At 60.6% G+C, this 25,814-nt stretch overlaps 1 protein-coding gene across 1 annotated transcript; it reads right to left on the reverse strand.

Moving 5' to 3' along the window:
- Positions 1–9,985: 9,985 nt before the first annotated feature.
- TSPAN32 (tetraspanin 32) lies at positions 9,986–24,756 on the reverse strand. Its single transcript, XM_061203900.1, has 9 exons — positions 24,691–24,756; positions 23,876–23,990; positions 22,961–23,058; positions 19,194–19,268; positions 13,339–13,440; positions 12,758–12,844; positions 11,153–11,236; positions 10,795–10,865; positions 9,986–10,277 (listed from the first exon to the last, which is right to left on the reverse strand). Exons 1-9 carry the CDS (start codon positions 24,754–24,756, stop codon positions 9,986–9,988), a joined length of 990 nt encoding a protein of 329 aa, XP_061059883.1.
- Positions 24,757–25,814: the final 1,058 nt, after the last annotated feature.

Raw genomic sequence — 25,814 nt, forward strand, 5'->3', positions numbered from 1 at the left:
TCTTAGTTCCCCACCCAGGGATTGAACCCGCGTCCCCTGGATTGGAAGGCGGATTCTTAACCACTGGACCACCAGGGAAATCCCCCACTTGCAGTCTCTTGCATAGGAATCATCCCTGCTTCTGGCACTTGTAGTTGCAGACTTGGCCCAGTGACCACTGCAACAATTAGGGGGAAAAAATTGAGGTGACGTGGGGAAGAAAGAAAAAAGTGCACCCCCCCACTGGCCCTGCAGGAATTGCACAGTCATAGCAGCATCCTCCTCCAGCCCCGCTGCCCCAGCTCCACCAGAAAAACAGCAGCATCCGTCCGGTGGGATCACCCCACCAGCCCACCCACGCGGAGTGCGCGCCCTCATGCTTTCATCTCCCTGTGCTTCAACGCCCGGCTGGTCCCCCTCCGCCCTCCAACCTGTGCTCCGAGGAGGGGAGCTCTGCCCGTGCTGGACATTCTGGGCCCTAGAGTGAGTTCCTCGTTCTGACGAAATGGCAGTTGGCCGCCCAGATTGGTGCAACATTTCTGTTCCAGTTTCTTATGGCTCTGCGTGTCTACAGCTCAGACCAGATGGAGTGAGCCAGGCCCCATCCCGGGTGAGCGTCTGTTCCTGTCGGGACCCCTTTGCAGACCCAGGAGCCCAGCTGTGATCAGGGCCTTGCCCCCGGGAACGCCCACATGGTCACTGGCTGCCTCGGTTTCCTGTTGGTGGCAGAGCAGCTCTCCTTGGCATTTTGTGCCTACCGGAACGCACCCCCCAGATTCCCATGGAGATTTCCATGGGACCACGTCCCGCGTGGGCATCCCTGTGATAGGCCAGTTTTCCTCGGCCCTCCTGCCTGACCATATGGCCGGGTCGTTGGCTGCTGCCCATGTGTCAGTAAAAACCCGAACGTCGGGACTTTTCCCACCATTCGGTCCTTCCCCCGCTGCTAGGACAGCACACGCAAGCCTGCACGACGCCAGGCTGAGCTATTTGCACCCTCCTCGGCCAGGCTGGAGGCCTTCCAAACTGGATGCTGCTGCTGTCCGCACACCAAGCAGCTCTGGGTCGGTCAGTCGAGAGCTGTTTGCAGGGCGCTGTCCAAGTGACAGCAGAACCTAGCAGCTCCTTACTCGGTCCGTCCTGGGGGAGCCAATCCTGGGCCAGAAGAGGGTCCCCGCCCGGGAGGGTCTCCCCTCACATTTCCCAGGCTGCACGACCCGGTATAAAGTGTTTCCATGTCATCATAGGGCTCTTCTGGGCAGCACCGCCCCCATGAGAGCATTTCCCCCACATCATCCTGGACTTTATGGGTATTTCAGGATTCATGATCATTTTACATCCTTCGACTACTGGGGTAGCTCCAGTGGGCGTCTGATAACAAGGTAATAAGTCCACCCAAACGGAAGTTCTCTCATCCCAAGTGCCTGCGGTCATTACTGGGAGGTGCCCGCAGGCTTCTGCCCTGAGCCCCCGTCTCGGCCTCACGCAGGACCATCGCACAAGGACCTGCCTGCCTAGCGCCCCAGCTTCTGCTCCCCACTGCGTGGCTCAGGTCGTCTTACTGGTTCCCATTTAGCACGTCTGGTGAACACAGCTTGAAGGGTGGAGTCACAGGCCTGTTTTACTGGCTCAGGCAGGAGAAACGCCCCCCAGTCGGGCACCATGTTCATCCCCCCAGTGCAATCAGGTGGAAGAGGTGCAGTCGCATCCCATAAAGCCTGTTCAGACATTCCAATGCTCCTCCAAAGTTTGACCTTGCTTCCATCGACCCTGACATTCTTCGCGGTGGCCTGCACTGGGATTTCATCTACGGGATTTGGTTTCACAGTACTAGGTAGGGGACGCGTCCCCCACTATGACATAATATCCATTGTCATAAAACATTAGGTAAGGGAGGCACAACTTCTTTACCAAAAGCCTGTTCAAACGTCCCAGCTGCCATCATCCTACCATCTCCGGCGCCCCTGTACTCTCCCCATCCCATCGTTCCGATTGTTGGCTGCACCAGCTGGTTTTGGTACCACCATGCGTGGGGCTCCGGCATCAAGGAGTCCTGGACCATGTCTCTGCACCCCTGACCCTGGGGCCCACTCTGTGCACAAGGCTCTGGGTCCCCAGCAGGGGGGTGAGCCAAGGGACACTTTTGTCAACTTTTATCTTTTTTTTTTTTTAATTGGAGTACAGTCGATTTACAATGTTGTATTAGTTTCTGCTGTCCAGTAAAGTGAATCAGTTATACACATACATATATCCACTTTTTTTTAGATTCTTTTCCCACATAGGACATTACAGAGTAGTGAGTAGAGTTCCCTGTGCTATACAGTAGGTCCTTGTTAGTTATCTATTTTATATATAGTAGTGTGTATGTGTCAATCCCAATCTCCCAATTTATCCCTCCCTGCCTTTCCTCCCTGGTAACTATAAGTTTGTTTTCTACATCTGTGACTCTATTTCTGTTTTGTAAATAAGTTCATTTTTACCATTTTTTTTAGATTCCACATATAAGTGATATCGTATGGTATTTGTCTTTCTCTTTCTGACTTTCTTCACTTCATATGATAATCCCATCCATGTTGCTGCAGATGGCATTATTTCATTCTTTTTTATAGCTGAGTAGTATTCCATTTTGTGTGTGTGTGTGTGTATACCACATCTTCTTTATCCATTCCTCTGTTGATGGACTTTTAGGTTGCTTCCATATCCTGGCTATTGTAAATAGTAGTGTCAACTTTTATCTTGATTAAGCTGCCCTATCATTGTCCCCAGGAGATTCCAGGTCTGCTTTCTCATTGTCACCTCTGCCTTCCTGCTTCTTGCACTCCTCCAAACTGGGGGAAACAGACCAGACTTGTTGGGAGCCCTTTAATGTTAGGGGTTCAGTAGGGGGTCCCTTTGTCCCACCCACCCTTGAGAGGGCTGTATGAAGACCTTTGTTTTGCCCCTATCAATGTCCCTTTTATTAATCCATTTTTAAATAACGACCTAAAGATTTCCACCCTGCTAGGAGGAGTTCCTTGACTCTGCATGTCCCTTTCCCCATTTTTTTGTTAGTTACTTATGTTTTGAGTAGTGTCTGTAAGACCCGTTCACGAAAGCTGAGACAGCAGATTCTCCCATCAGGCTTCCTGGAGGAGGGATGAAGGGTGCATGGGAGCTCCCTGTACACTTCTTTGCAGCTTCCTGTAAACCTATAATTATTCCAAAATAGAGTGTCACAAAAAAGTTGTAGGCCATGAAATATGAAAACTTCAATGAAATGAAAACATTGACAGAAAATTATGAATGGACCAAGCTGACTCAAGAAGAAATAAAAGTAAGAATCTCCCAAGTTCTCAAGTAAGTCTCAGTTGATGAAGGAAAGCGTGTCTTTCCAAAGAAAAGCCATCTAAGGGACACAGAAGGAATGGCAAAATCAGCACATTAGCTATCTACGGCTGAGTAGCCAGTTAGCCCCAAATGTAGTAGTTTAAAATAATAAACACTTATGGGAATTCCGTGGCGGTCCAGTGGTTACGACTCCACGCTTTCACTGCTGAGGGCCCAGGTTCAATCCCTGGTTCGGGAACTAAGATCCCATGAGCCATGTGGCATGGCCAAAATAATAATAATAAAATAAAATAAAATAACAAACACTTATTATCTCAGTTTCTGTGGGTGGGGAGCCCAAGTATGGCTTAGTGCTGAGTCTTCTGGCCCAGGGTCTCTCACAGGATAAGCCCCAGGACGCACTGCATGGTGTCTCACAAGGTGGCCCTCAGTGGCTGGGCTGCAGTCTCATCTGAAGGCACGACTGGGCAGTGTCCCCGTCCAAACTCACTTACTGGTTGTGGGCAGGATTCATCCTTGCTGGCTGTTAGTTGGAGACTGCCCTCCTTTATAGGGCAGCCCTCAATACAGCTGCTGCTCCCGTAGAGCAAGCAAGAGAGGGTAAGAGGACGGAAGCTGGGTCTGGTCTCGGAAGACACCCCATCACTTTTACCTCATTCAGGTGTTGGAAGTAAGTCACTCACTAGATCAGCCCACACTCTAGACAAGGGGGTTGCACAGGGGGGCATGACTGTAGCAGGAGGAAGGGCTCTCTGGGGCTAATGTGTGTGTGTGTGTGTGTGTGTGTGTGAGTTAAAAAATTAAACTTTAATAAATGTTCATTAAGTCAAATGCAAGCTCTTATTTAATAGGAGAGAATGAATTTATCTTAAGCTCTAGCTATTGAATTTTACTGGTCAGTAGTAAGTAATGAAGTTTTCACTAAAACATTATACTATGACATTTGTATCTTATGTGAAAACAGTGCTGTAAGCCAGTGGTCAGCAAACTAGGACCCGCAAGTCAAATATAAATAAAGCTTTACTGAAATACACCCACAGCTACTCCTCTGTGTTATGATAGATGGCTCCTTTTGCAAACAGTCGCAGATTTGAGTAGTTAGACAGATACCGCAGAGTCTCGGGCTAATTTCAAAGCCGACTCCCACAATCAGCAACTTGCCACCTTGCCACACCTGGTGAAATAATCGATTCAGACAAGGACGATCCACAGATGCTACAACCAGGAGGAGGATGCTTGCTGGGGAACTGGTTATCACCAGGATGTCCAGAGCTACAACTTTACAGTGGAAATATCTGGTGTCCCCAGTGATCAAACTTAGCCTCACTAACGTGGGACAAGCAGGCACCATGCTCCCCGGGCATGGGCAGCAAGGAGCACCATGCCTCACCTGTGCAGGGTTCCTGCCAAAGTGGTCCAGCTGCCATACAACCAAGCCTTTAGTGCTGACCTCCAGTCGCAGGAAAAACAGAGGAGAGAGGAACACGTAAAATGGCACCGTGAGGATGTCACCTCCAGAACCTGGGACCTTCAGGCACCTGACCTGGGCTCCTGAAATGAGTTAGTGGCGTGGGGAAAAATACTGGGGGTGGGAGGAAACTGCTGTAAATTAGAAAAGACTGGAGACATACCCAAAGCAGGGGGTTTGACAGAATCTTGGAGTAAACAAACCAGCAATAAAAGCTAATGGGGGACATGGTGGAAATGGAATATGGATTCGGTTTTTCATGCTATTATGGAATTATTGTTAACTTAGTTCCATGATAATGGGATTGTGGGTCTGCTGGGGCATGTCTTCCATTTTTGGAGCTGAATGCTGCACTGCTTACCTATTCTATTTCTGGTTGAAGTGTCATGATGTATGGAATTGACTTTAAGAAACTTACATATATCAATACATACATCGTAAAGTAAATATATGTGTGTGTATATGTATGCATGTCTATATATAAAGAGAGAGACAGAGACAGAGAGAGACCGACAGACAGAGGGAAAGAGAGAGAAAATGAGATATTTATTCTAAGGAATTGGTCTATGCAGTTGGGACGGGGGCACATCTAAACTCCATGGGCAGGTGGGCAGGCAGGAACCCAGGCAGGCTCTGTATGTTGCAGTCTTGAGGTTGAAATCCTTCTTTTCTGGGAAACCTCAGTCTTTGCTCTTAAGGCCTTTGACTGATTGGGCGAGGCCCATCCACTCGATGGCAGGTCACCTGCTTTACTCCAAGTCTTCTGATTTAAATGTTAATTTCATCTAAAAATACCTTTAGGGCAACAGCCAGCTGTCGGTTGGACCAAACAGCTGGACACCAAGGCCCTGCCGAGTTGACAGATAAAATGAGCTGTCCCAGTGGACATATGTGCGTTCGCTGCATTACCCTTTCTACTTCTTTTCTGTATTAAAGCTTTCATTAAAAGGTAAAAAACAAAGAAAGAACATTTGTTCACAGAAGTCACTATAAAGAAAGTGAAAGTCAAGTCACCAATATGAGACGCTATTTACAATACATATAAGTAACACATGATTTCTACCCAGTAATACATAAAAACTTCCCCATGCATCAGAAGAAAGAGACATAGGATCCAATTTAAAAAATGGGCAAAAGACATGAACAGACAATTGGCAGAATACGAGACAGAAATGGCCAATAATCATGAAAACAGGAAACAGGAATAGGAGATTAGAGCCATATTGTGATACCACTTAACACCTACTAGAAGGACAGAAGTTTTAAGTTTGTGGGCAAGAACACGTGTGCGCTGCTGCAAGCACTGAAATTGGAGCCAGCAGTCAGAGGACCGCTGGGCGATGTCTCTGAGGGTGGGCCCGCGCACGCGCAGTGATTCAGCGCCCCCCACCTCTGGACGGAACCCTGGATCAAGTCGTCGGATTGTGAGCTGTGCCCCATTGGGGGCGGGGGTGGGGGGGATCTTGAAATCAGGTGGTGACATAAGCGCAGCCGTAGCTTCAGGTGTTCTTACTCAGCGCAAATCGATGCACGGGGCCGCCCCCTGGCATGCGGCTCCTCGGCCAGTGAATCCCTGGTTTTGTTTTTGCATTTTTAGGTTTGTCCAGAGATGCAGAAAACCAGAGGCCGTTTGCTTTCACCTGGAAGGGCGGGAGTGCGGTCTTGCCTCGGGACCACATGGACACTCGGGGTCTCAGCCACAGCTGAATCCACAGGGACCTTGACCACGTGTCCCCCCCACCCCCCGAGATCCTGTGCTGATGAGATCTGGAGGAGAAATGTCCGGTCACTTCGGTGAAAACTGCACCTGGCAGAGTGAGAGTAAACCCTGTGAAAACACAAGTCCTCGCTGGGTCCAGTGGACACAAGCGTGTCTCCTCTGCAGCCTTGGTCACCTGTGCACAGGTGGAGGAAACCACATTTGGGCGTTGGCTTTGCTTTCACCGGCACCCAGGCGGCGTGTTGGGCTGCTGGCTTTGAGCGAGGTGCAGAGCAGCGGAGGTGCCCTGGTGGCCACACAGCTTGGTCCTTGTGACCCGGGGACCCCATGGCCCCAGCGGCTGCTGTGGAAGCTGAGATGGGGAATCTCAGCGCCAGTCCCACACGGGCACAGAGCCACACTCTTTGCAAGGACCTCGCCTCCCTTTGCGACTCAGCATTTGGCTTCCCTCTGGGCCAGGGAAGAAGTTGACTCCTGTCCGTGGGACAGCAGGGTGACCTGAACCACCCATCCTGAAGTGGGTGTCATCTGTCCACTGGGTCGCGTAGCTGGGCAGGCCCAGCAGTTCCGCATCGCCCAGTGAGGTTGGGTGTCTGGACTCTTGTAAGGTTCTTGGAACCCCGTGGCGGGCAGGCAGCCTCTTCCCCAACCACCCCCGCGCTGCCCGGTGGCCTCGTGAAAAGCAGACAGAGGGTAGGAGTGGGAGCCGCCTGTGGTCCAGCCGCCGAACCTCACCTGGACACCCCTACAGCCAGATGCTCGGTTTGTTACAGTAGCGTCCAACTCTGCACTGCAATGCAGTATCTTCATGGGAGACCAGCCTGCCACCTGTAGCAGGTTCACTGATTTTGGACCCTGTATTGGTTAGGATTCTCCAGAGAAACTGCACCAGTGGGATATCTGTCTCTATATCCATCCATCCATCCACCCACCCACCCATCCATCCACCCATCCACCTATCATCCATCTATTTACCTACCTACCTCTCTATAAAAAGAGATGATTATGAGGAATGGGTCAGGTGGTCATGGGGGCTGGGAACGACCTGCCGTCTGCACACTGGCAGCCCAGGAAGTCCAGTTTGGTGATGTCATCCAGTCTGGTTTGGTCTCAGGTCTGGAGGCCTGAGACCCAGGGGAGAGGATGGTGTAAACCCCAGTCTGAGGGCAGGAGGAGGTGACAGGAGCTGTCCCAGCTCAAGGGATGGGGCCAGAAAAGGGCACGTTCTCCCTCCCCTGCCTTGTGTTCTGTTCAGGCCTCGGGGACCAGATGGTGCCCTCCCACCTGCTCTCCTGCGTCCGCGATTCAATGCTGATCTCACCTGGAAGCACCCCCCCGAGACTCCCCCAGAAGTAATGTCCCACCTGGGCGCCCAGGGCCAGTCACGTTGACACAACCGTAGACATCATGGGCCCCTCCCTTGTGGGGGAGGGTAGCGACTGTTCCCCCTGGACTTGGGCCTCGTTCTGGATTTGGATTTTCTCCCCTGCATGCACTGGCACTTTCCTTATTTACTTACTTAAAGCCTTATTTGCTGTCCCGTTTCCTCACGTATCATTGTTTCTGGCCAAGGACCTGACTTTACAGTCAAAGAAACAAGGCAATGGGAGGTGCCCATGGGCTTCCCAAGGGCCACCATGTACCCTGCTCCTCAAAGGAGGCGACCCTGAGGGATGGTGGCCTAGTCTTGGGCATCATTTAGGACCACGGCCGGGGGACAGTGCGGTGACACTGACGCTGTGTCCTGCAGGACACGCTAGTCAGCAGCGCCTTTTCCCCTGAATCAGGATGCATTGGGGGGGGAGGTAGGGGTGGGGGGCGGCACCCTTCCTGTGATTAGAACAACTGAGCCACTCACAAACGTTTGCCTCTTGGCCCTGTTGGTCCCTGCTCTCCTGGTTTGGGCATTTTAGTAACCAACAAAGGAACGCTTTGAACAAAACAATAGTGTCCTTGAGTTGGAAGCTGGGTGGGGGGTTCCACCTGGCCCACTCGGGGCTCCTCTGCTACTGGGTTAAGAGGCCACGGGGATGGCTGGGTGATCCTATCAAGAGGAAACAAGGTGCTGCTACTGAGTGTGGGTGGGCTGAGGGGTTCCCCGGGTCTCTCCTCATCCTGCGCATCTGGTGATGAGAGTCGGTGGCAGAGGTGACCACAGGATGGAGACCTTCCTTCCCAGTTCCGTCCCCGACGAAGAGTGGCCTCAACCAGCAGGAGAAGCGCTCGGACCCATGGGAGGATGTGGACGGGGTGGTGGAGCGGGGAAGCCCGAAGGTCGGTCACAGCCTCGCGGCCACTGCGGAAAGGAGCACCGTTTACAGCTCCCGGCAAAGCCCTTTCTCCTGCGGTGTCATGTACGTTTCTACAGAATTTAACTGCATTCCCTTTTCTTTCCACCACTGCTGTACACAGGAATTTAGCTGGTGCTTCTTTACAGTTTATTTTGTCTGATGAGAAGAACGGGACCAAGAGAGGCGCGCACATCCCCGGATGCCCTGGACGGTTATCGAATGCAGAACCGTTGGACTTCCGGCACATTCGTTGGGGGCAAGGCCTGTGTGCCTTCAGCTGTAGGAGAGCTATTTGCTTTATCCTGGCTGAGCACCGTCTTGGTTTTGGAAGTGTAAGTGTGGGAAGAGAGTGTGTGTGTGTGTGTGTGTGTGTGTGTGTGTGTGTGTGATGGGAAACACAAGGGCTGGACTGCAGCAGGCGTTGGTCACTTTGTCCCTTTTTGGTTGCCCATCACAGAGGGCTGCTTCTTACAGGTGAGGCACCCGACTTTGTTGGTTTCGTGGGGGGCAGGGCTGAGCTCCCTCTATAGAAGTTAAAAGGGCCCCACAGTCCCTCCTCCCTTGTCAGTTATGCTGGGGCCTCAGCCTAGGCTGGACCAGTCTGGCGTCCCACCCAGGACTTTGGTTTTGAGCCAAGGATGCAAATCGTCAGGGACGGTTCGTTAGAGAGAACTCACCAGCGGGGTAGCTGGATGGCCACGGGGAGAGGCCGTGGCAGGCGGGATTTCTCAAATGTATTCCCCAGAACCCGTGAACACAGTATCACTACAAATGTGATTTCTCTGTATGGCAGGAAGTTTACCCGGGTGGCCCTCATCTACACACGTGAGCCTTTGAAAGCAGACTGTCCTCCAGCCTTGGGGAGGGTCAGAGGAATTCCCAGCAGGAGCTGGAGCCCACCTGCTGTGCTGACTTGAGGATGGAGGGGAAGGGGTCTCCGGGAGCACAGCGGCCCTGCAGACAGCGGGCAAGGAAGGGGCGTCAGTCCTACAGCTGCACAGAACCGAACTCTGGCAACAGCCTGGAGTGGGTCCTCCCCAGAGCCTGCGGGCGGAGCCAAGCCCAGCCCAGCCCACCCCTGGGTTTGACCCTGTGAGACTCAAAGCAGAGCCCAGCCAAGTTGCCCTCTGCTTCCTCTGTCCTGACTCACCTCCCAGCCTGTTCCCAGAGTCTGCAAATGACCCCTGGTCCCCTATCTGCTTACATGGAGGCTGCTTGTCTGGTGGGGTCCCCTCCCTCCCCATCCCACCACCATGTGGAGGAAAATAGCTCATCCCGTCCTGGTAAGGAATGCGTGTGGGCCGAGGCCGGAGCGTCTCTGTTGCTCCTGTGTGTAGGCGGGTGGGTGTCCTGGAGCAGCGGAGGGTGACCCGAGTGACTGCTTGGACCCCGACGGCCCCTGAGAGCATCTGCTTCAGACGGGTGATGAGGGACGGGCCCCTCCTGGCAGCGTCTGTAGAAGTGGGGCTCCTGGGGCTGGCAGCCACGGGCCCTGAGGGGCAGAGGGACCGTGAGGCCGTTGGAGGATGCAGAGGGGCCAGGCGGGATGCCTGGGCAGGGAGGGCGCCCAGGTGGCCAGGGCGGAGTGGCTGGGTCAGGGAGTGGAGGAGGTGGTGGGCAGGGGCGCTGTGAGCGCTGAGGGGTGGTGGGTGCTGCTCGGCTGCTGGGACCGGGTCCTCCCTGCTCCTTGCTCATGGGAGGTCCTGGCCGGGGGCCCCAGAAGCACCGTCTCTCGATGTCGGTGGAGTTGGCAGCTGTGAGGCCAAGTCTCGGCCAGGATGGGGGCCGCAGGGTGGAGTGCATGCTGCCCCTCCCTCAGTGGGCCCAGCCTCCCCCAAAGCATCTCCTCTGGAGAATTGGCCTGGCCCGTGGTCCAGGGGTCCCACTCGCTGGGCAGAGGCAGAGATCTTGGGAGTGGGGCGGGGGGGCGCGTGCTCTCTGCCTGCCCGCCTCCAGCTGCAGGGCTGTAGGACCCCTTTGGGGAGGTGGGGAGGGGCGGGCGGGCCTACCGTGGGCTCAGGGTGTATTTGCCCGAGCGGATGGCAAACCAGAGGAAGGCGCTGAGCAGCATCACGTACACCTGGGGGGAGGTGGAGGCACCTGCACCAGCAGCTCCAGGGGAGGGGGCTCATCGCCCCCCGAGGAGGTCACTGGGCTGTGCAGGGTTCCCAGCCGTCTAGGGAAGGGAATCAGGGAGGCCCTGTCACCCCGCAGGCCTGCTCCTCCCTGCTCCCTGCGCAGGGCAAGCCTTGCTGGTCCCCAAGACCCGCGATCGGACCTGGGGCTGCCCAGCCCTGCCCTTCCGTCTGGGGGGGTGGTGGGGCACAGGCAGGTGGGGGAGGGGCGGGGGTGGGGGGGACAGGGTACCATGGAGGCGAGGCCGAGGCTGATCAGGGCGGAGACGACGTTCCTGTGCAACCTCAGGAAGCTCCTGATCCCCTGCAGGCAGTCCTGCGCAGAGGGCAGCACACGTGGGCCCCTGGGCGCCCCTCCCAGCCCAGGCCAAGGCGCCTCCACCAAGGCATGGAGCTGCAGCGCCCGCCTAGGACAAACGCTAGGGAGATGGAAAGTCGGGGTGCGGCACATCCCAGGGAAAACCGCCCCGAGCTCTGGGGACTGGTGTTGAAAACAGGCAAAAACAAGCAGGGTGGAGCCCACCTCTGCGGGGACCATGGGGCCCCCAGGGGTCCAGTGGGTGCTTTCCTCTGGGTGTCCCCTGAGCTGCCTGTGTTGGGCCCCCCCAAACCCCATCCAGGGTGGGACACAGAGCCTGGGTGAGGAGAGGACACTGGCTAACAGGGTGGGGCGTGGGGGTCCCCGGGCTGTCCTGGCTCCATCCTGAAATTCCACGGCCTCTCCAGGACGTGGCATCCGCAGAGGCTCTCTGTCTCCAAGGAAACGGGAGGTGACGGTCTCAACTCCGAACCACTCTGATGGTGGCATTTGGTTTTGGGGAAGGACTTGGCATTTGGGGGCACGCTGGGGAAGGATGTGTAGTGGGACATGCAGGGTTCGGTTGTGAAGGCTGGGATGCCGGGGGGAAAGGAGGCCGGCTTGGTGTCTGACTGTCCGTCCATCTGTCCATGAATTCCCTTGATCGGGTCTGGTCCCCCAGGGTGCTCCCACTTCCTCTTGGAAGGCAGCCCGGGGTCAGACCACCATCTAGGACAATGTCCCCGCCCTCCTGCCCCCTCCCCCAGGTGTCCCCACCCACAAGGCCTTTACAGTCTCCCCGTGGCCCCCACCACCCCAGAAGGTACAAGAAACCAGACTTTGCTCCCACTTTGCAGATGGGGACCTGAGGCCTCTCCCTGGGTGGCGTGAACAGGCCTCCCGACGCCCCCCTTCCCTGCATGCAGGGCCCTCCTCTGCCCTCGCCCCTCCCAGCGCGAGAGCCCAGGGCGCTGTGCTGGCTCCGTCCCTGGCTGGGCCTCCAGCCATTCGCATCCTCCTGTCCGTTTCTTGGAGGGTGGCCAGGAGCCTCTTGCCAGAGATAGGGGTGTTTGCTTCCCGGACAGCGGGGGAGGGGAGCCGAGGAGGCGGGGTGGGGGGAGGGGTGAGGCCGCCGTCATCCGGAAGAAGAGCGTCCCTGCCTCTGTCTCTCCATCACTGAAGCGCTCGTGGCCAGACTTTGGCCTAGGCTGACCCTCTGGGAAATGCCCTTCTGGCCTTCAGGGGCCCTCGAACACCTGCCCCCAGCCCAACGCAGGCAGAGCTGCCCACCCGCCCCCCGCCCTTCTAGAGGCTTCCGATGGGGGGTGGTCTCAGTGCCTGACACTGTGCCTGGCTGTGGGGAGCCCCCAAGCTGGGAACTGTGTGAAGGGGTGAGGGAGTGACTGGGGCCTGGAGAGGACCCGGGCCCTCGTCGGTCAAGTCCCCCCAGCCCAGCGCAGCCCCCAGGGTCAAGGCGTGGGAGTGGCCCTGCTCTGGGGCTGAGCCCCCCCGGGGTCTCTGCAGGCCCTTCCCCCTCACCTGTCTGGCGGCCTCCTGCCCCCGACACAGGTCAGCCTCCGAGCCCTCCGGGAGGCCGAGGGGGGGGCTCTTACCACAGCACTGAAACTGCAGGGACAGAAGAGGGAGGCGGTTCGCTCTGAGAACCCCAGGATCCCTGTCGGACAGATGGGGAAACTGAGGCACGAAGGGCACCCCCCCTCCCCCAGAGGCCAGGACGGGGGCTCAGGACGAGGCTGCTGACTCTGCAGGGGGTGCCGGGTTCCGGGCTGCCTGACCAGCGGTCACTGGGGCCCCACCGAATGCTGTGCCGTCACCATCCTGCAATTCTTCATCACTTTTGGACAAGGGGTCTTGCATTCTGCTCTGGGCCCCGCAAATTCTGGAAGTAGCTGGGCAGACGGAGGACGGGAGCTCTCTGTCCCCGCCCCCTCCCCCCAAGGGGCGCTGATAACCTGTGTCCTGGGACCTCCTGCTCAGCACCTGGCCCCAGCCAGCTGGCTCTGGGGGGCTACCTCTGCCCATTTTCTAGATCACTTCTGCCTGGGGAGGCTGACCAGTCCAGGGCTGCCCAGGGAGGGGGCCTCCCCCACCATGCTCACCATGTCCTGGATGGCCACCAGCTCCTGCCGCCAGATTCCTGACGAGCTCTTCACCGCCTGCTCGTACACCTGATCGTAGGCGTCCAACACAGCATCCTCCACCTGTACCGAGAGCATCACGGGAAGGCCCCTGTGCTGGTGAAGCCCCTCCCCCGATGGAGGCCCCCGAAGGCGGGGCCTGGCCCCCGGGTGCTGAGTGATGTCCAACTGGCCCACTCCTTCTCCTTCCACTGGGCAGAGCTCCCTGGAAGCGGAGACTGGGTCCCCTGGGTGGCCGGTCACAGGGGTCTCCATACTTCAATTGTGGGGACCTACCCCAAGAATGGCCGTTAATGCCACTCTTGCCCCTGGGGGTTCCTGCAGGATAAACCAGAGGCCCGAGCTTGGCCACCAGCCCCCCCAGCTCTTGTCTTACAGAGGGAGGAGGCCCTGGCCGAAGTGTCCACCTGCTTCTGTCGATCTGGAAACAGGCAGTGGGGAGGGAAAGCCAACGGTGGGCCCTGGCGGGAGACGGCCAGGAGTGGCCTCGTACCAGGAGCTCAGCTCCCCGGTGATGCTTCAGGTCTTTGCCCAGAACCATCGGTAGGTTCTAGAAAGCCCAGGCAGCTACCCAGAGCTGCCCAAGGGCACCCGGGGCAGACGAGGCCCCTTGGGGGCAGACGAAGGAGAAGGAGGGTAGCAACAGGGGCCCGGCCGGCTCTGCCTTCACACTGCACCCAGATCTCATTGCCTCTGCCCAGCTAAGCATCCCTTCTGTGCCTTTGCTCGTGCTGCCCCCAGACCGAAATGCCCTCCCCTTGCCAAGTGATTTCATCGGACAAACTGGAATCTTGCCTCCTCTAGGAAGGCTTCTGTGACTGCACTGGGGTCGCTGGCCTCTGGCATGGGCAGGGCCTCTGAGCTCCCTTGCCCTCTGATGCCTCTTTTCCCACCTCAGAGACCCTGCGCCCTGCCTCCCTTCCCTTCCCATCCCCATGCTGTGCTGACAGTGGGGACAGGCTGACAGGCGCTCAGGGGTGCCCTGCTCTGGCCACTCACCCCCACCCTCCAGAAGGGAAGGGCGGCTTCCCCGCTCCCAGCCTGGAGGACTTGGGGGCAGGTGGGCAGGGGGCGGTCTCGCCCAGTGCTGTCCAGTAGGAACCAGACCGATTTCCACCCTGAACATCGCTCCAGGGCTCATTAACCCTCCCGGCTGAGACGTTGCCCCCAGAGTCAGCCAGCTGCTTTGTTCCCCACCCCAGTGGGAGGCGGGCAGCGTCCTGGGCTGGGGGCCAGGCGCCAGGCTGGCCACCACTGCAGGAGGCCTGGCTAGGGGCCCTCTCTCGGCCTTCGTTTCCTCAAGTGACATGGGGGTGCAGACCTGCCAGGCTGTGCTGCGTCCTCGTGGGAGGGGGTCCTGGTGAGGCCTGGGGGGCTAGCAGAGCGGGCCTGGGGTCGGTGGTGCAGGGGGCCGGGACAAGGAGGCCAGCTCAGACCACCACCCCCAACGCCCACGAAGGCCCGGGGAGACCCCGTCCCCTCTGGAGGTGTTGTTACTGAAACATGAGCGGGAGGAACAATCCTGCTGGTGGCTGAGCTGCGTGTCTCTCCCCGTGACCCCAGCAGTGGGGCGCGAGTTTCTCCTTCAGATGAAGAAGCAGATCTGGCAAAGCCACGCCCCTGCCCAAGACCCCTGGGCCTGGCATCAGGGGGCCAGGCTGACTCTCCCAAGGCCTGGGTGGTGATCTACCGTCTGTCCCCCCCCGTCACCAGGTTCAGGGGCTGTGTTTCTCCATGAGAAAACTGGGGGTGGGCTGGGAGGTTTCAGAGGCCCTTGGGCCCTGACACCTGGGTGCTCCCTGCCAGGGTGCCCCGATCTTTAAGCCCCATCTTCCAGGGCTCCAGGGGGCACCCCTCAGGACCGGGGTTCCTGGGCTGCTGAATACAAACCAGGTGCCTGGGGCGTCCCCGCCAGCCCAGCTCCACCCACCCCCCCCCCCCCCCATTGACCTCTGCCTCCCCATTGTCTGCTAAACCTGCCGGGGTGGGGGTGGGGGAATAGCTGGGGAGGGGGTGGCCCGTGGGAGCTGCAGGTGGTCCGCAGACCAGGGCCTTGTGCCCCAGGGCTGGTTCTGGTGGCTGCTGGACTATGGGGGAGGGGAGTGGCCTCGAGGGGCGGGGCCCAGACCTGTGAGCTAGAGGACAGACAGCCTTCCTCTGGGGCTCCCGGCACTGCTGTACTTAATCCGTGCATGAATTATTAAGTGGAGCCGGGCAATTCATTGCCCCGCAGCCCGTCTGGGGACAGGGAGCTGTGGCAGAGTGGCTCTCAGGCTCCCGCAGGAACATAATTAATAGCCCTCATGCTCTGTATTCATAGCACGGCCACCGAGTCCCTGCATTGCCGGCCCTCCCAGCTTCAGGGCGCCTACCAGGGCCCCGAGGGAGTGAGCGCCCGGGGTGGGGGGAGGGAGTGGCGGGGGAAGCGGGGAGGGTGCCCCCCCCCTGCAGGGTCTGCGGCCTGGCTTCTGGGCCACCAGAAGTCGTGGCCGGTCCCTGTCCTCTCCTTGTCCTCAGGTTTCCCATTTGTAGGGTTGCCCTAGATGGGCCATCTTGACCCTGTGTTTCAGGATATCTTAGTGGGTCACTCAGGGGAGGTGCAGGGGGAGAAATGGGGGTGAACAGATCCCCCGGAGCAAACAGCTTGGCCCTTTGTGCTTCTCTGCTCCCTGGGCCTTCAGGAGGACCTCGTGGAAGGAAGGAGCGGGGCTGGGATCTGTCTGGCCCAGGTTGGCCCTGATGCCAAGGCACCTGCCCAGGTGCCTGGGGTTGGGGGGCACAGGACGGGTGGCTCGTCCCGCCCCTGCTGCTCGGGGCCCGTGCCCTGGCCAGCGCCCAGCTCTGCACTGGCCCCAGTGATGGAGGACACACCTGGGCTCAGGGGATGCAGGTGGGTCCCACTGGTTCATTCCCACCACTCAGCAGCCCCCTCATCGGGGTTCTCATGCTCCTTTTACAGATGAGGAAACCGAGGCCCAGGAAGGCTACCTGATCCCAAGGGCACCGGGTGAAAGGCTGACCCCAGGCTTTGAAGCCAGAGCTGCCCCACCCAGGCCTCCTCTGGGCCCACGTGGGCCCGGACACAGAGGAAGCCCCAACCCCGACTGGGGTCAGGCAGGACCCCGAGAGCTGGACCCTGAAGGCCAGCTGGAGTGCGGACCAGACAGGAAGATTTCGGTCGGGGATGGCGGCAGGGGTTGGGACAGGGAAGAGGCCCAGCTGGGAGCCATCCGCTTTTGCCCCCTCCCCTTCCCGGAGCGGGGACCCCAGCCAGATTATGGCCTGTGGCCCCTGCATGGCCCCTCCCCTGCAGAAGTGCAAATCCTGGGCTCAGAGCTGTAAACACACAGTGTCAGAGCAGAAAGGATGGGCTGCAGCCGCCCCCCAGGAGAGCTGCACGGGGGGCCCAGGGCACCCTGGCAGCTGTCTTGGCTGGGACCACCCACGAGGTGACCCAGACCTAGCACGGGCTTCTCGGTGGATGGGAAATGTGAGGCCAAAACACCAGCCGGGCCCAGCGCTCCCTGGTCACCGAGAACCGAGGCTGCCTTGCCAGGCTCCGACCCCTCCAGAGCCAGAGGAAATGCCCTTTTTCCATCTGGCATTCCATCTGGGTCATCCCAGTTGATGCCAAGGTGGTGGTGAACAGTTTGGGGTGACCCTTGGGCAGGGAAGGGTAAAAAGGCATTGAGTCAGAGCGAAGAGCCCTGGATGGTGGACCCCTCCTGCCCTGCCTCTGCCAGGGTGATCTTGCCCTCCCCCCCACCCCCATGGGCCTGAGTCCCTCCATCTGCAGACCAAGGGGATGGCCACTACCCTGGAAGGTCTGGTGACGGCCTTATCAACTCCAAGGAGCACTGGGGCGGGCAGAGGGCAGGGGGGAGAAACTAGGCCCATTACTGCAGGTAAGACCAGAGTGGGTAATCAAACACCTAAAAGCACACAGCACGAGCTCGGCCTCCTACCTGGCTGCTCTCTGCATCTTGAGTGAACATCTGGGGGGGCCTGGGCAACAAGGGGGTCGGGGCCGCTGGGACTCCTGATACACAGGCAAAAAATCATTGCTGGTCACCTGCTTGCACAGGGTTTTGCCCAGAAACCGGGTATACTCCAGCTGGACTGGCTTTGGTTTTCCTGGGCTGGTCCTTACAGAGTGCATGGGGAAACTGAGTCCCAGTGAGAGGAGAAAGGATTGATCCGGGTCTCAGAGAGTCTAGCCAGCTGGGGCCTGTGGGGCTGGACTCTGCCGTCCCTCTCTGTGGCCCTACCCGCTGGCCCCGCAGCTTCTTGGGGGGCTGCCTCGGGGTCTCGCCTGGGGCTGGGCTCTCACAGGTGAAGGCTGGGGCCTGAGTTCTGCTGCCTGGGTCGTGTCCATTGCTGCGGACGTGGGGAGGCTGCTCCCCGGCACCTCTGCAGGCTGTGGCCTCTCAGCCGGGGAGCAGCAGGGGCCTGAGGCCTGGGACAGATGCTGAGAAGCAGACGGCGGGGGCGAGAGGGCCCTTTGGGAAGGGCGCACTGGGGGCTGCCCTGCAGGCTCGCAGCTCAGCTGGGGAGAGAAGTCTGATACTGTCAGGGGGCCATGGGCACAGGGTGCTGGAGGGCAGTGGCGTTGGCCAGCCTTGCTCTGTGCCCTGGCCTGGTACTGGCCAACTGGAGCCACCGGTGTCCCCTCCTCAGCCAACTGTGGACCCTCCTGGCCCCCACTAGTCCCCGGGCCCTACGCGTGAGCCCGTCCGGGGTCGCTGCCCCTCTCCCTGAGCCTCTTGGGCACCCATTTCCTCTGCCCGGCCAGAGGGGGTCTGGCCTTGACCCCCAGCCCTGGTCTGGGAGGGGTCAGCTCTGCTCATGAACTTGTCCAGCCCCATTTCCCAGGCAGGCTCTCAGCTCCCTCTCAGGACCCAGAGTTCAGACAGAATTTCTGGAGGGCCAGGCTGCCCCAGCCCCCTGTGTCCCTTGGGAGCAGTCCCTCCCAAGCTGTGGTCCTGCCCTGCTCCCTGGGGTCAGCGCCCACCCTAGAGCCGTGGCCTGCAGTCTTCGAGCCCTGCTCTCTGGGGGCTGGGGCCCTGCGTGACTGTGTTATCCCAGAGCTGGGGCCTCCCTGCCTCCCGGCCCTGAGCCGCCCCGGAGCCCCGCTGAACCAGCGGCACCCAGAGGACAGAGGGATGGATGAACGGACAAAGGAAGGAAGAAACAAAGGAGCCCCCTGCTATGGGGACCCGCACCCACCAATACCACGGTCACCACCGACATGCACGTCCCTGGGAAAAGCCCACAGTGAACATGGAAGGAGTAGGGTCACCTGGACAGTGCCACCTCCAGGCAGCTCGAGTCCTGGACTGCAGGGCCGCTGTCGTCCTGCGGATGAGGCCTGGACATCCCCTCCACTGTCCTGCAGCGCCCACGCCCGGACAAGCCTCTCCCTGCCTGGCCCGACCCCCAGCAGGAGAGCAGCCCCCAGTGCATTTTCTGGAACCGACCCCCACTAATCAATCCCTCAGGCCAGCTGGCGGGCCTCCCTCCAACCCCACAGGTCCCATCTTCTGGGCCCAGGGGGGCCTTAGGGAGAAGGCGGTGTCCGAGGCCTGTACCTGCTTCCCCTCCTTCTCTGGGGATCCGCTGTCCCCAGCCCAGGAGAGGACCGGCCCTCTGGTCTCTGCATCCCCACCTCACCCCCAGGCAGAGAATGTCCCCAGAGTGGTCCCTCCACACCCGCCCTGTCTCCCCTGGTGACCGGCAGGTGAGAGGAAGCACGGAACCGACTTTCTCATACCTGAGGGACCCTCCCCTGCGGGCTGGGGGCGGGCTGGGGCGCTCACCTGCGTGGGGTTGTGGAGTCTCCAGAAGGCCACCTGTACCAGGGTGCAGAACAGCAGGGCAAAGCACAGGAAGGCCTGGGGCAGAGGGGGGGCCGTTAGTCAGGCCGCCGTGGTGGTGGCCTGGCGGCTCCCCACTGCCCGAGGGGGAGACCTTGGGTGGCGGGCACACTGGTCCCCATCCCTTCTTTTGGCCCTTCTCGGGAGACCCCCTATTGCTGGTTTTGGCTCCCGTGAGGGCCTTGATGGCAGTGCCACAGCCCCTGCCCCAGGGACGCAGGCAGGCAGTACCTGGGATGAGGGAGACCCCTGCCCTCTGCGGCTGCTGCCGGGAAGGGCACTGACCCCGGGCAGGGCACTGACCCCGGAAGGGCCAGGCAGGGCCTTCCCGAGCCTGAGATTCGGATCCCGGAGAAGAAACGAACCCCTTTTAAGTCCGGGCAGGAGGGGTGGCTCAGGGGCTGCCGGCTCCCCTTGGACAGGGAGGGCCTTTTGGAGAAGGGACTGCTGGTTTGGTTTTGTTTCCTAAAACATGCCTCCCGGGGGTTCAGAGCCGGCGTTCCGGCCGAGAGCATGGCCAGGAGGACACCCCGAGACGGGGTGACTCCTGCAGAGAAGCCCCACCCCCTTCTTCCCACCCTGCTCTGTCCCCATGGCCCAGCCGACCCCGTCCCCACCTCCTGCCACCGCCTGGGCCCCAGGGCTTTGGTGGCGCGTCTGTCTCTCAGGGGGGTTCTAAAGCTGATGAACTTTACGGCCCCTCCTCCCAAAATGCACACATGCTCCCAAAGCTCTTTTGTGGGTCGTTTCAGAGGGTCATCCCAGACTAGGAACCCTGGCCCACGTGCTGCCTTGGGGACATCCCCCCACCCATAGTCTGCCTTGTCACTTTGTGCCGGTGACCCTCTGATTCGGGTCTCGGGCTGAGGCTCCTTCTGGAGCCCTGGACAGTCAATCCGCATGCTGACCACACGGCCCGGGGGTCCGGAGCCCTGAGGCCCCACCTCAGTCACCCCGGGCTGTCCGTGGCCGGGGGCAGGCTGCGGCCAAGCTCTCCCAACCTAGGGGCCACACTCAGGGTGGCACCTGGAATGGAATGGAGGGACACCCCAGATGCAGATGGACACATACACTGCCCGGGCTGGATGGGGTTGAAGAAACAGTCCACACGGGGCGGGGGGGCCCACCAGGCTCCAGGAAAGAGTCGGCCACCCCGCCAGCGCCCAGACTCAGTGCAGGCACGGGGACCTCCGGCTCTTCTCAGGGGTGGGCGGTCCACCGGCCTTCACCCCATGTTCCCTCCTGCCTGCCCGGGGTCTGCAAGGCCTCAGTCTCGGGACAGCCCTGAGATGCTGCCTCCTCCTCCTCCTCCCTCTCCCTCCTCCCCCCTCTCCCTCCTCCCCCCACCTTCCCCCCGGGCTGGCCGAGGGCCGCCTTCCCCATCTGGAAGCCATTGCTCAGCACTGCCTAGCAGGCTGGAGGCCCAGAGCCAGCTCAGGGGACCAGCATTTTCCAGGAACCGGCTCATTCCTCAGGAGAGCGAGTGTCTCTCCCTTCCCTCCCGCCGGCCAGTCTGCCTGCATGGAGGGTCCTGGGTCCTGGCTCCCCTGGCCCTCTGCGGGGCTGAGGCGCTGGGGGCGGCCGGGCCCAATCCCCACCGATTTCTTTCTCCCGATTCTAAACAAAAACACATAAATAAATCAAAATGGCTTCCTCGGCGCTGCTGCCAGCCCTGCTCTGAGCCTGTGAGCCTCTCATTTCCTGTGTGTGAGGCTGGTCCGGGAGGAGGCTGTGGGGGGGGCAGGAAGCGGCGGGGGAGCGTTGGGATGGGAAAGATCTCCGCTCCCTGGCCCTCCACGTGGGCTCACACACGCCAGACACGCCAGACACATACCAGACACAACACGCACACTGAATGCACACACGCGGCCGTGGCTCAGCCGGGCGGTATGGGAGTGAGGTCTCCCAGACCCCGCGGGGCCGTGCTGGGCTTGCCATCCAGGCTGGGGGCCCAGGGCGGGAGGTTGGGGTGCAGCAGGCGGGCGGCCGTGGGGCCCGACCCAAGTAATGGGGAGGGATGCGGAACCGAGACCCTGGTGCTCCCTGCCCCCTGCCCCCAGATCAGGGTGCAGAGCTGGGGCGGTCGGGAGCTGGGGAAGGCCGCGGTGACCGGCTGGGCCAAGAACGGGCGAGCGAGGAACCTTGGGAACAGGAGCCTTTGGCATCTTCCCGCCTCGGCTCTGAGCCCAGCACCATGGCGCCCCCTGGTGGCCGATGCTGCAGCCTCGGCGCTGGCCTCTCCGGGCCGCCCTCTCCAGGACCCCTGGGTCTGGCCCCGCCAGCAGCCTTGACCTCCAGCCCTGAGCCCCTCTGGCAAGCCCCACGCCTCAGGGGTCCCCTTTGGGAGGACAGTGCACCTGCCTGGTCAGCTGCCACTGGGGCCTCCTTCCCTCCCCCCATCCCCCAGCCAGACTGCACAGGCCCGGGTCTTAGTGCGCCCACGCAGCACTGCCCTGCCCACGCTTGTGCGGGGTCCTGGTTAGGGCTCGAGCTGCCGGATGCCCCTCTACTCCCCAAGCACACCCAGGGCCGGGGCCTGGCTCCAGGAGGTGACTCTGTCCCTGCCCTTGGAGATGTTTACAACCCAGGAGTCATTCAACCGACATTTGCTGACACAGGCTGGGCCGAGAGCCCCGCCAGCCCTGGGGACCCAGAAGGCTGTCCTCAGGGAGCCCAGGGTTGCCGGCCTCAGAGGCCACCCGGGGAAACATAGCCCTGCCATGAGCTCCCAGGGGTTGTCAGCCCCACAAACCACTCCCAGGGGAGGGGTGGGTTTGCAGGACAGAGGGCTGGGGGCAGGAAAGCGGGAGGCTGGAGGGACCCGTGGAGGCACAGGGAGGCTGGACTTGGTCTCACGCGCCTCGGGGAGCCTGAGAAGGCTCTGGGGAGTGGTGTGCATCAGGTGTCAGCACAGGGCACCAGCCAGGAGCTGAGGCCCCAGTTCAGGTGAGAGGAGGGGCTTGAGCCCAGAGCGGGCAGGCCCGTGGTCCCTGGGGAGACAGGGCTGGCAGGTGGGACAGCAGGACAGGCCGGTGGGGACCAAGATAGGGCCACGTGGAGGAACAGGTGTGGGGGCAACAAAGGGCCACTGCTGTGGGGCGAGGTCAGAGGCTTGTGGGACCTCGAGGGGTGGGAAGACCCCACCGCTGGTAGCTGCAAAGGAGGGTGTGCCGCTCAGGAGGAGCCCGGGCTGCAGGCCGCCTCGGGGCCACTGCCCAGTCCCGACCTACAGGTGATCGACTGGGCCTGGCCTCCTGGTAAGGGGATGGAATTCACCCAAACCACGTACGCAGAGACTCCAGTGTCACAGAACCAGACCCTCCCTGGGCCTTTGAAACAGTGCCCAGGCCTGGGAGGGTCAGCTCTGCCTTTCAAGGCCTCCATGGATGATGGTGGTGAGATAGGCACCTGGTGGAGGGGGTCCTGGCTGTCCCGGGTGGAGGGGCCGTGGCTGTCCCGGGTGGAGGGGCCCTGGCTGTCCCGGGTGGAGGGGCCCTGCCTGTCCCGGGTGGAGGAGCCCTGGCTGTCCCGGGTGGAGGGGCCCTGGCTGTCCCGGGTGGAGGGGCCCTGGCTGGCCCGGGTGGAGGGTCCTGGCTGGCCCACATCCCTGGAGCCTCGGTTTCTGTCGGGACACAGGGGAGAGGCAGGCTCCGTGGGCTCACAGCCCTGCCAGATCCCATCTGGGGGAGCTGGGGACACAGAGAACTCACCCCAGCCATGAGGCCCCCGGCCTCTCTCACAGTGGCTGCAGCACTCAGCACAGCCCCCAGGGTCAGGAGCCCGGCCAGGATGATTCCTGTGGAGAAGGCTGAGAGTGGAGAGAGAGGGGTGTCAGGGTGCCCAAGGCAGGGGTCCTATGTGCACAGACCCAAGGTCTGAAATCCAACCTGAGAGTCAACTTGGGGTGCTGGACTTTGGGGAGCTCTGAATGGGCCTTGTCTGGTCAGGCAGGGGTGTACCTCCCACCACCCACCCGCCTCCATGCCGGCCCTGCCCCTCCCTCCTTGCTTCCTGTCTGCCCTGTCCCCCCATCCCCGGGGCTATCTCAGAACCCACATCCCTGCCCCCAGGCCCTACTGACAGGTGGCTGTAATCTTATCAGTCCAGGCCCGGCCCCAGGCTTCCTGCTCCAGGGAGTCTGGGGTTCAGGGCTCAGGGTAAAAACATGGGGCCTGCGGCCACCAGGAGGCCTGGGATTGGGACCACGAGCCCCAATCCCCTGAGCCTCGGCTTCCCCCACAGCTGCCCTCCTCGGCCTCCAGTGCTCTCTCCGGAGGCCAAGCCCCCCGGGGGGCAGGGTAGGGGGGACAGGATGCCATCTCTGTGATGCTCAAGGCCTCATCATGGGTGAGCACCCGTTCCTGGACACAGAGGACAGGGTCCGGATACCACCCGACACGCCCACGCTGTCCCCAGGGTCCCAGGGCGGGAGACCTGGGCAGACCCCAGCCTCTGCCCAGTGGAGCTGGGACTTCCGGGTGGCCCTTTCTGCCTCTGACCCCACTGCCTGCCCCAGCCCGGCTCCACTCGGGAGACCTCACGCCAGCCTGGGGCTCCTCCCCAGCCACCTTTGCTCCTGAAGCCCCCTCCCCAATAGTGGCTGCCCCGCCCAGAGCCTCACTTACCCCAGAGGTGCAAAACTTCGTAGGGGGTCCTCTCTGAGGACGCGTGGCCGATGACAGCAAAGTGGGGCCCGAGGTAGGTGAGCACTGCCGTGGTGGCCATAGCGAGGCCCAGTAGCTGGGGATGGGGCAGACCCAGTGTGTGGGGCAGGGCTGGGCACTGACCCGTCCCCCTGCCAGCCTCCCTCAGCTTCCGGGTCTCACAGGAGACAGGCTCGGCTGCGGGGCCTCTGGGTGTTTCTGGGGGTGGTCTCAGGGAGACCTTTGCCCCAGACACTCCCCGACACAGACACCCCCCCCCGCACACACAGATACACTCACACTCACGCAAGACACCCAGCACACACACCCACACTCACATCCCCCCTCCCCTGCCACACGCACACCCGCTGTCCATCTTCTCCAAGGGCCTGGAACCTTGCATCATTCCGTTTGCAGAGCAGGGAACGGACCCACCCCAGCCCTTCTCAGCCCGCCTCTCTCCCCCCGCCACGAGAGCACCTTCCAGAGCGGGAGGCTAGCCTCCGACCCGCTCCCCCAGGGAAAGCCCCTCCGAGCCTGGTTCACCAGCCACCCGAGGCCCTCAGACCTTCTCTCGGGCCCGTGCCGCCCGGCAGGACAGGCACTGCCCACGGGGCATACTTCTGCTGCCAGGACTCCGCCGCCAGAACCCCAGGTGCAAGTCCACCGGGGCTGCAGGGCTGGTGTGGTCGGGGCGGGGACCGCAGTTCCGGAGGTCCAGGAACGCGGCTCAGCATCCCTCCTCCCCCCCCCACCCCACCCCCCCGCCTCCTGCCCCTGCCCAGCCTGACTGTTACCAAGACAAAGAGGCTGGTGACCAGCATCTGGCATTTGGCCACCCTGACTCGACTCCAAGGCCCCATGGAGGTCTCCTCTCCTCTCCTCTCCTCTCCTCTGCTCTCCCCTCCCCTCCTCTTCCTTCCCCTCCCCTCCCATTGTGGTTTCCAACTGGGCGGGGGCCTCAGACCGCAGCTGCCCGCCCCGGAGCTGGGTTACGTTGGTCGCCCATCTGTCTGTTTGCCAGCACACCAGGAACTGAGCCTTTGGGGACCCCAGAAGAAGGGCAGGCAGGAAGGCGAGGGGTGGCGAGGCCAGCTTCTGCCCCCCTGCTGCCCCCGCCCCTGGCCCAAGACCCCAGGATGCTTGCAGATAAACGAGGCCTCTCCAAGGGGGTGCTCCTGGCGTGGCTGCAGAGGACCCTGGGTGGAGATGGGCAAGTGGGAGAGGGCACATGGGCGGGGGTGACAGAGCTTCCTGTCTCTGGAGTGTGCGAGCGGAGGATGGACCTCCCGTTAGGTCCTGCCTGGGGCCATCGTCCTTGGAGGACTTGGGGAGAGAAGGTCTGATCCGGACGTCCTTATTGAAGCATTGTCTTACGAAACATCTTTTGAAATGTTCTGTGACATCAAAAGTTTTGAAAAAGCAACTTGATTTTTGATGCCTCAGCGGCACAAATGAGTAATTTAGGGCCGAGCCATCTGGAGGGCGTGGGGGGTTGGGGGGTGCTGGGGCCCTCACCGGTACTCACACCGAGGCTTCGTCAAAACCCGAATCCGTAATCAAACTAAACCACGTGAACCCGGGGATGGGGCACGGCTGCAAACTCAAATGAACGTGGGGCTGTGCTAACTGGGCCACTGGGCCCAACGTGGGCCTGGAGGGGACACACGGTGAAGGCACTCGTTGGGTCCCGCCTGGGCCAGCTGGAACCACTAGGGCCCCTGCTGCGGTCCTCCAGGGCTGGCCACTTGTGCACGGCTCACCTCTCACGCTGGAGTTTCCCCCCTTCGGTGTCTCGTAATGTGGGTCCTCTGGACACTGGGGGACCTCAGCTGGGGAGGATGAGTGCCCCAGATAGCCGTGGGCGTGGTGATGCCTTGGCCTTCTAGAAACCAGCAGAATGGGGCTGTGTGCTGGCTGT

The sequence above is a fragment of the Eubalaena glacialis genome, chromosome 10 (assembly GCF_028564815.1).
Source record: "Eubalaena glacialis isolate mEubGla1 chromosome 10, mEubGla1.1.hap2.+ XY, whole genome shotgun sequence".
NCBI lineage: Eukaryota > Metazoa > Chordata > Mammalia > Artiodactyla > Balaenidae > Eubalaena > Eubalaena glacialis.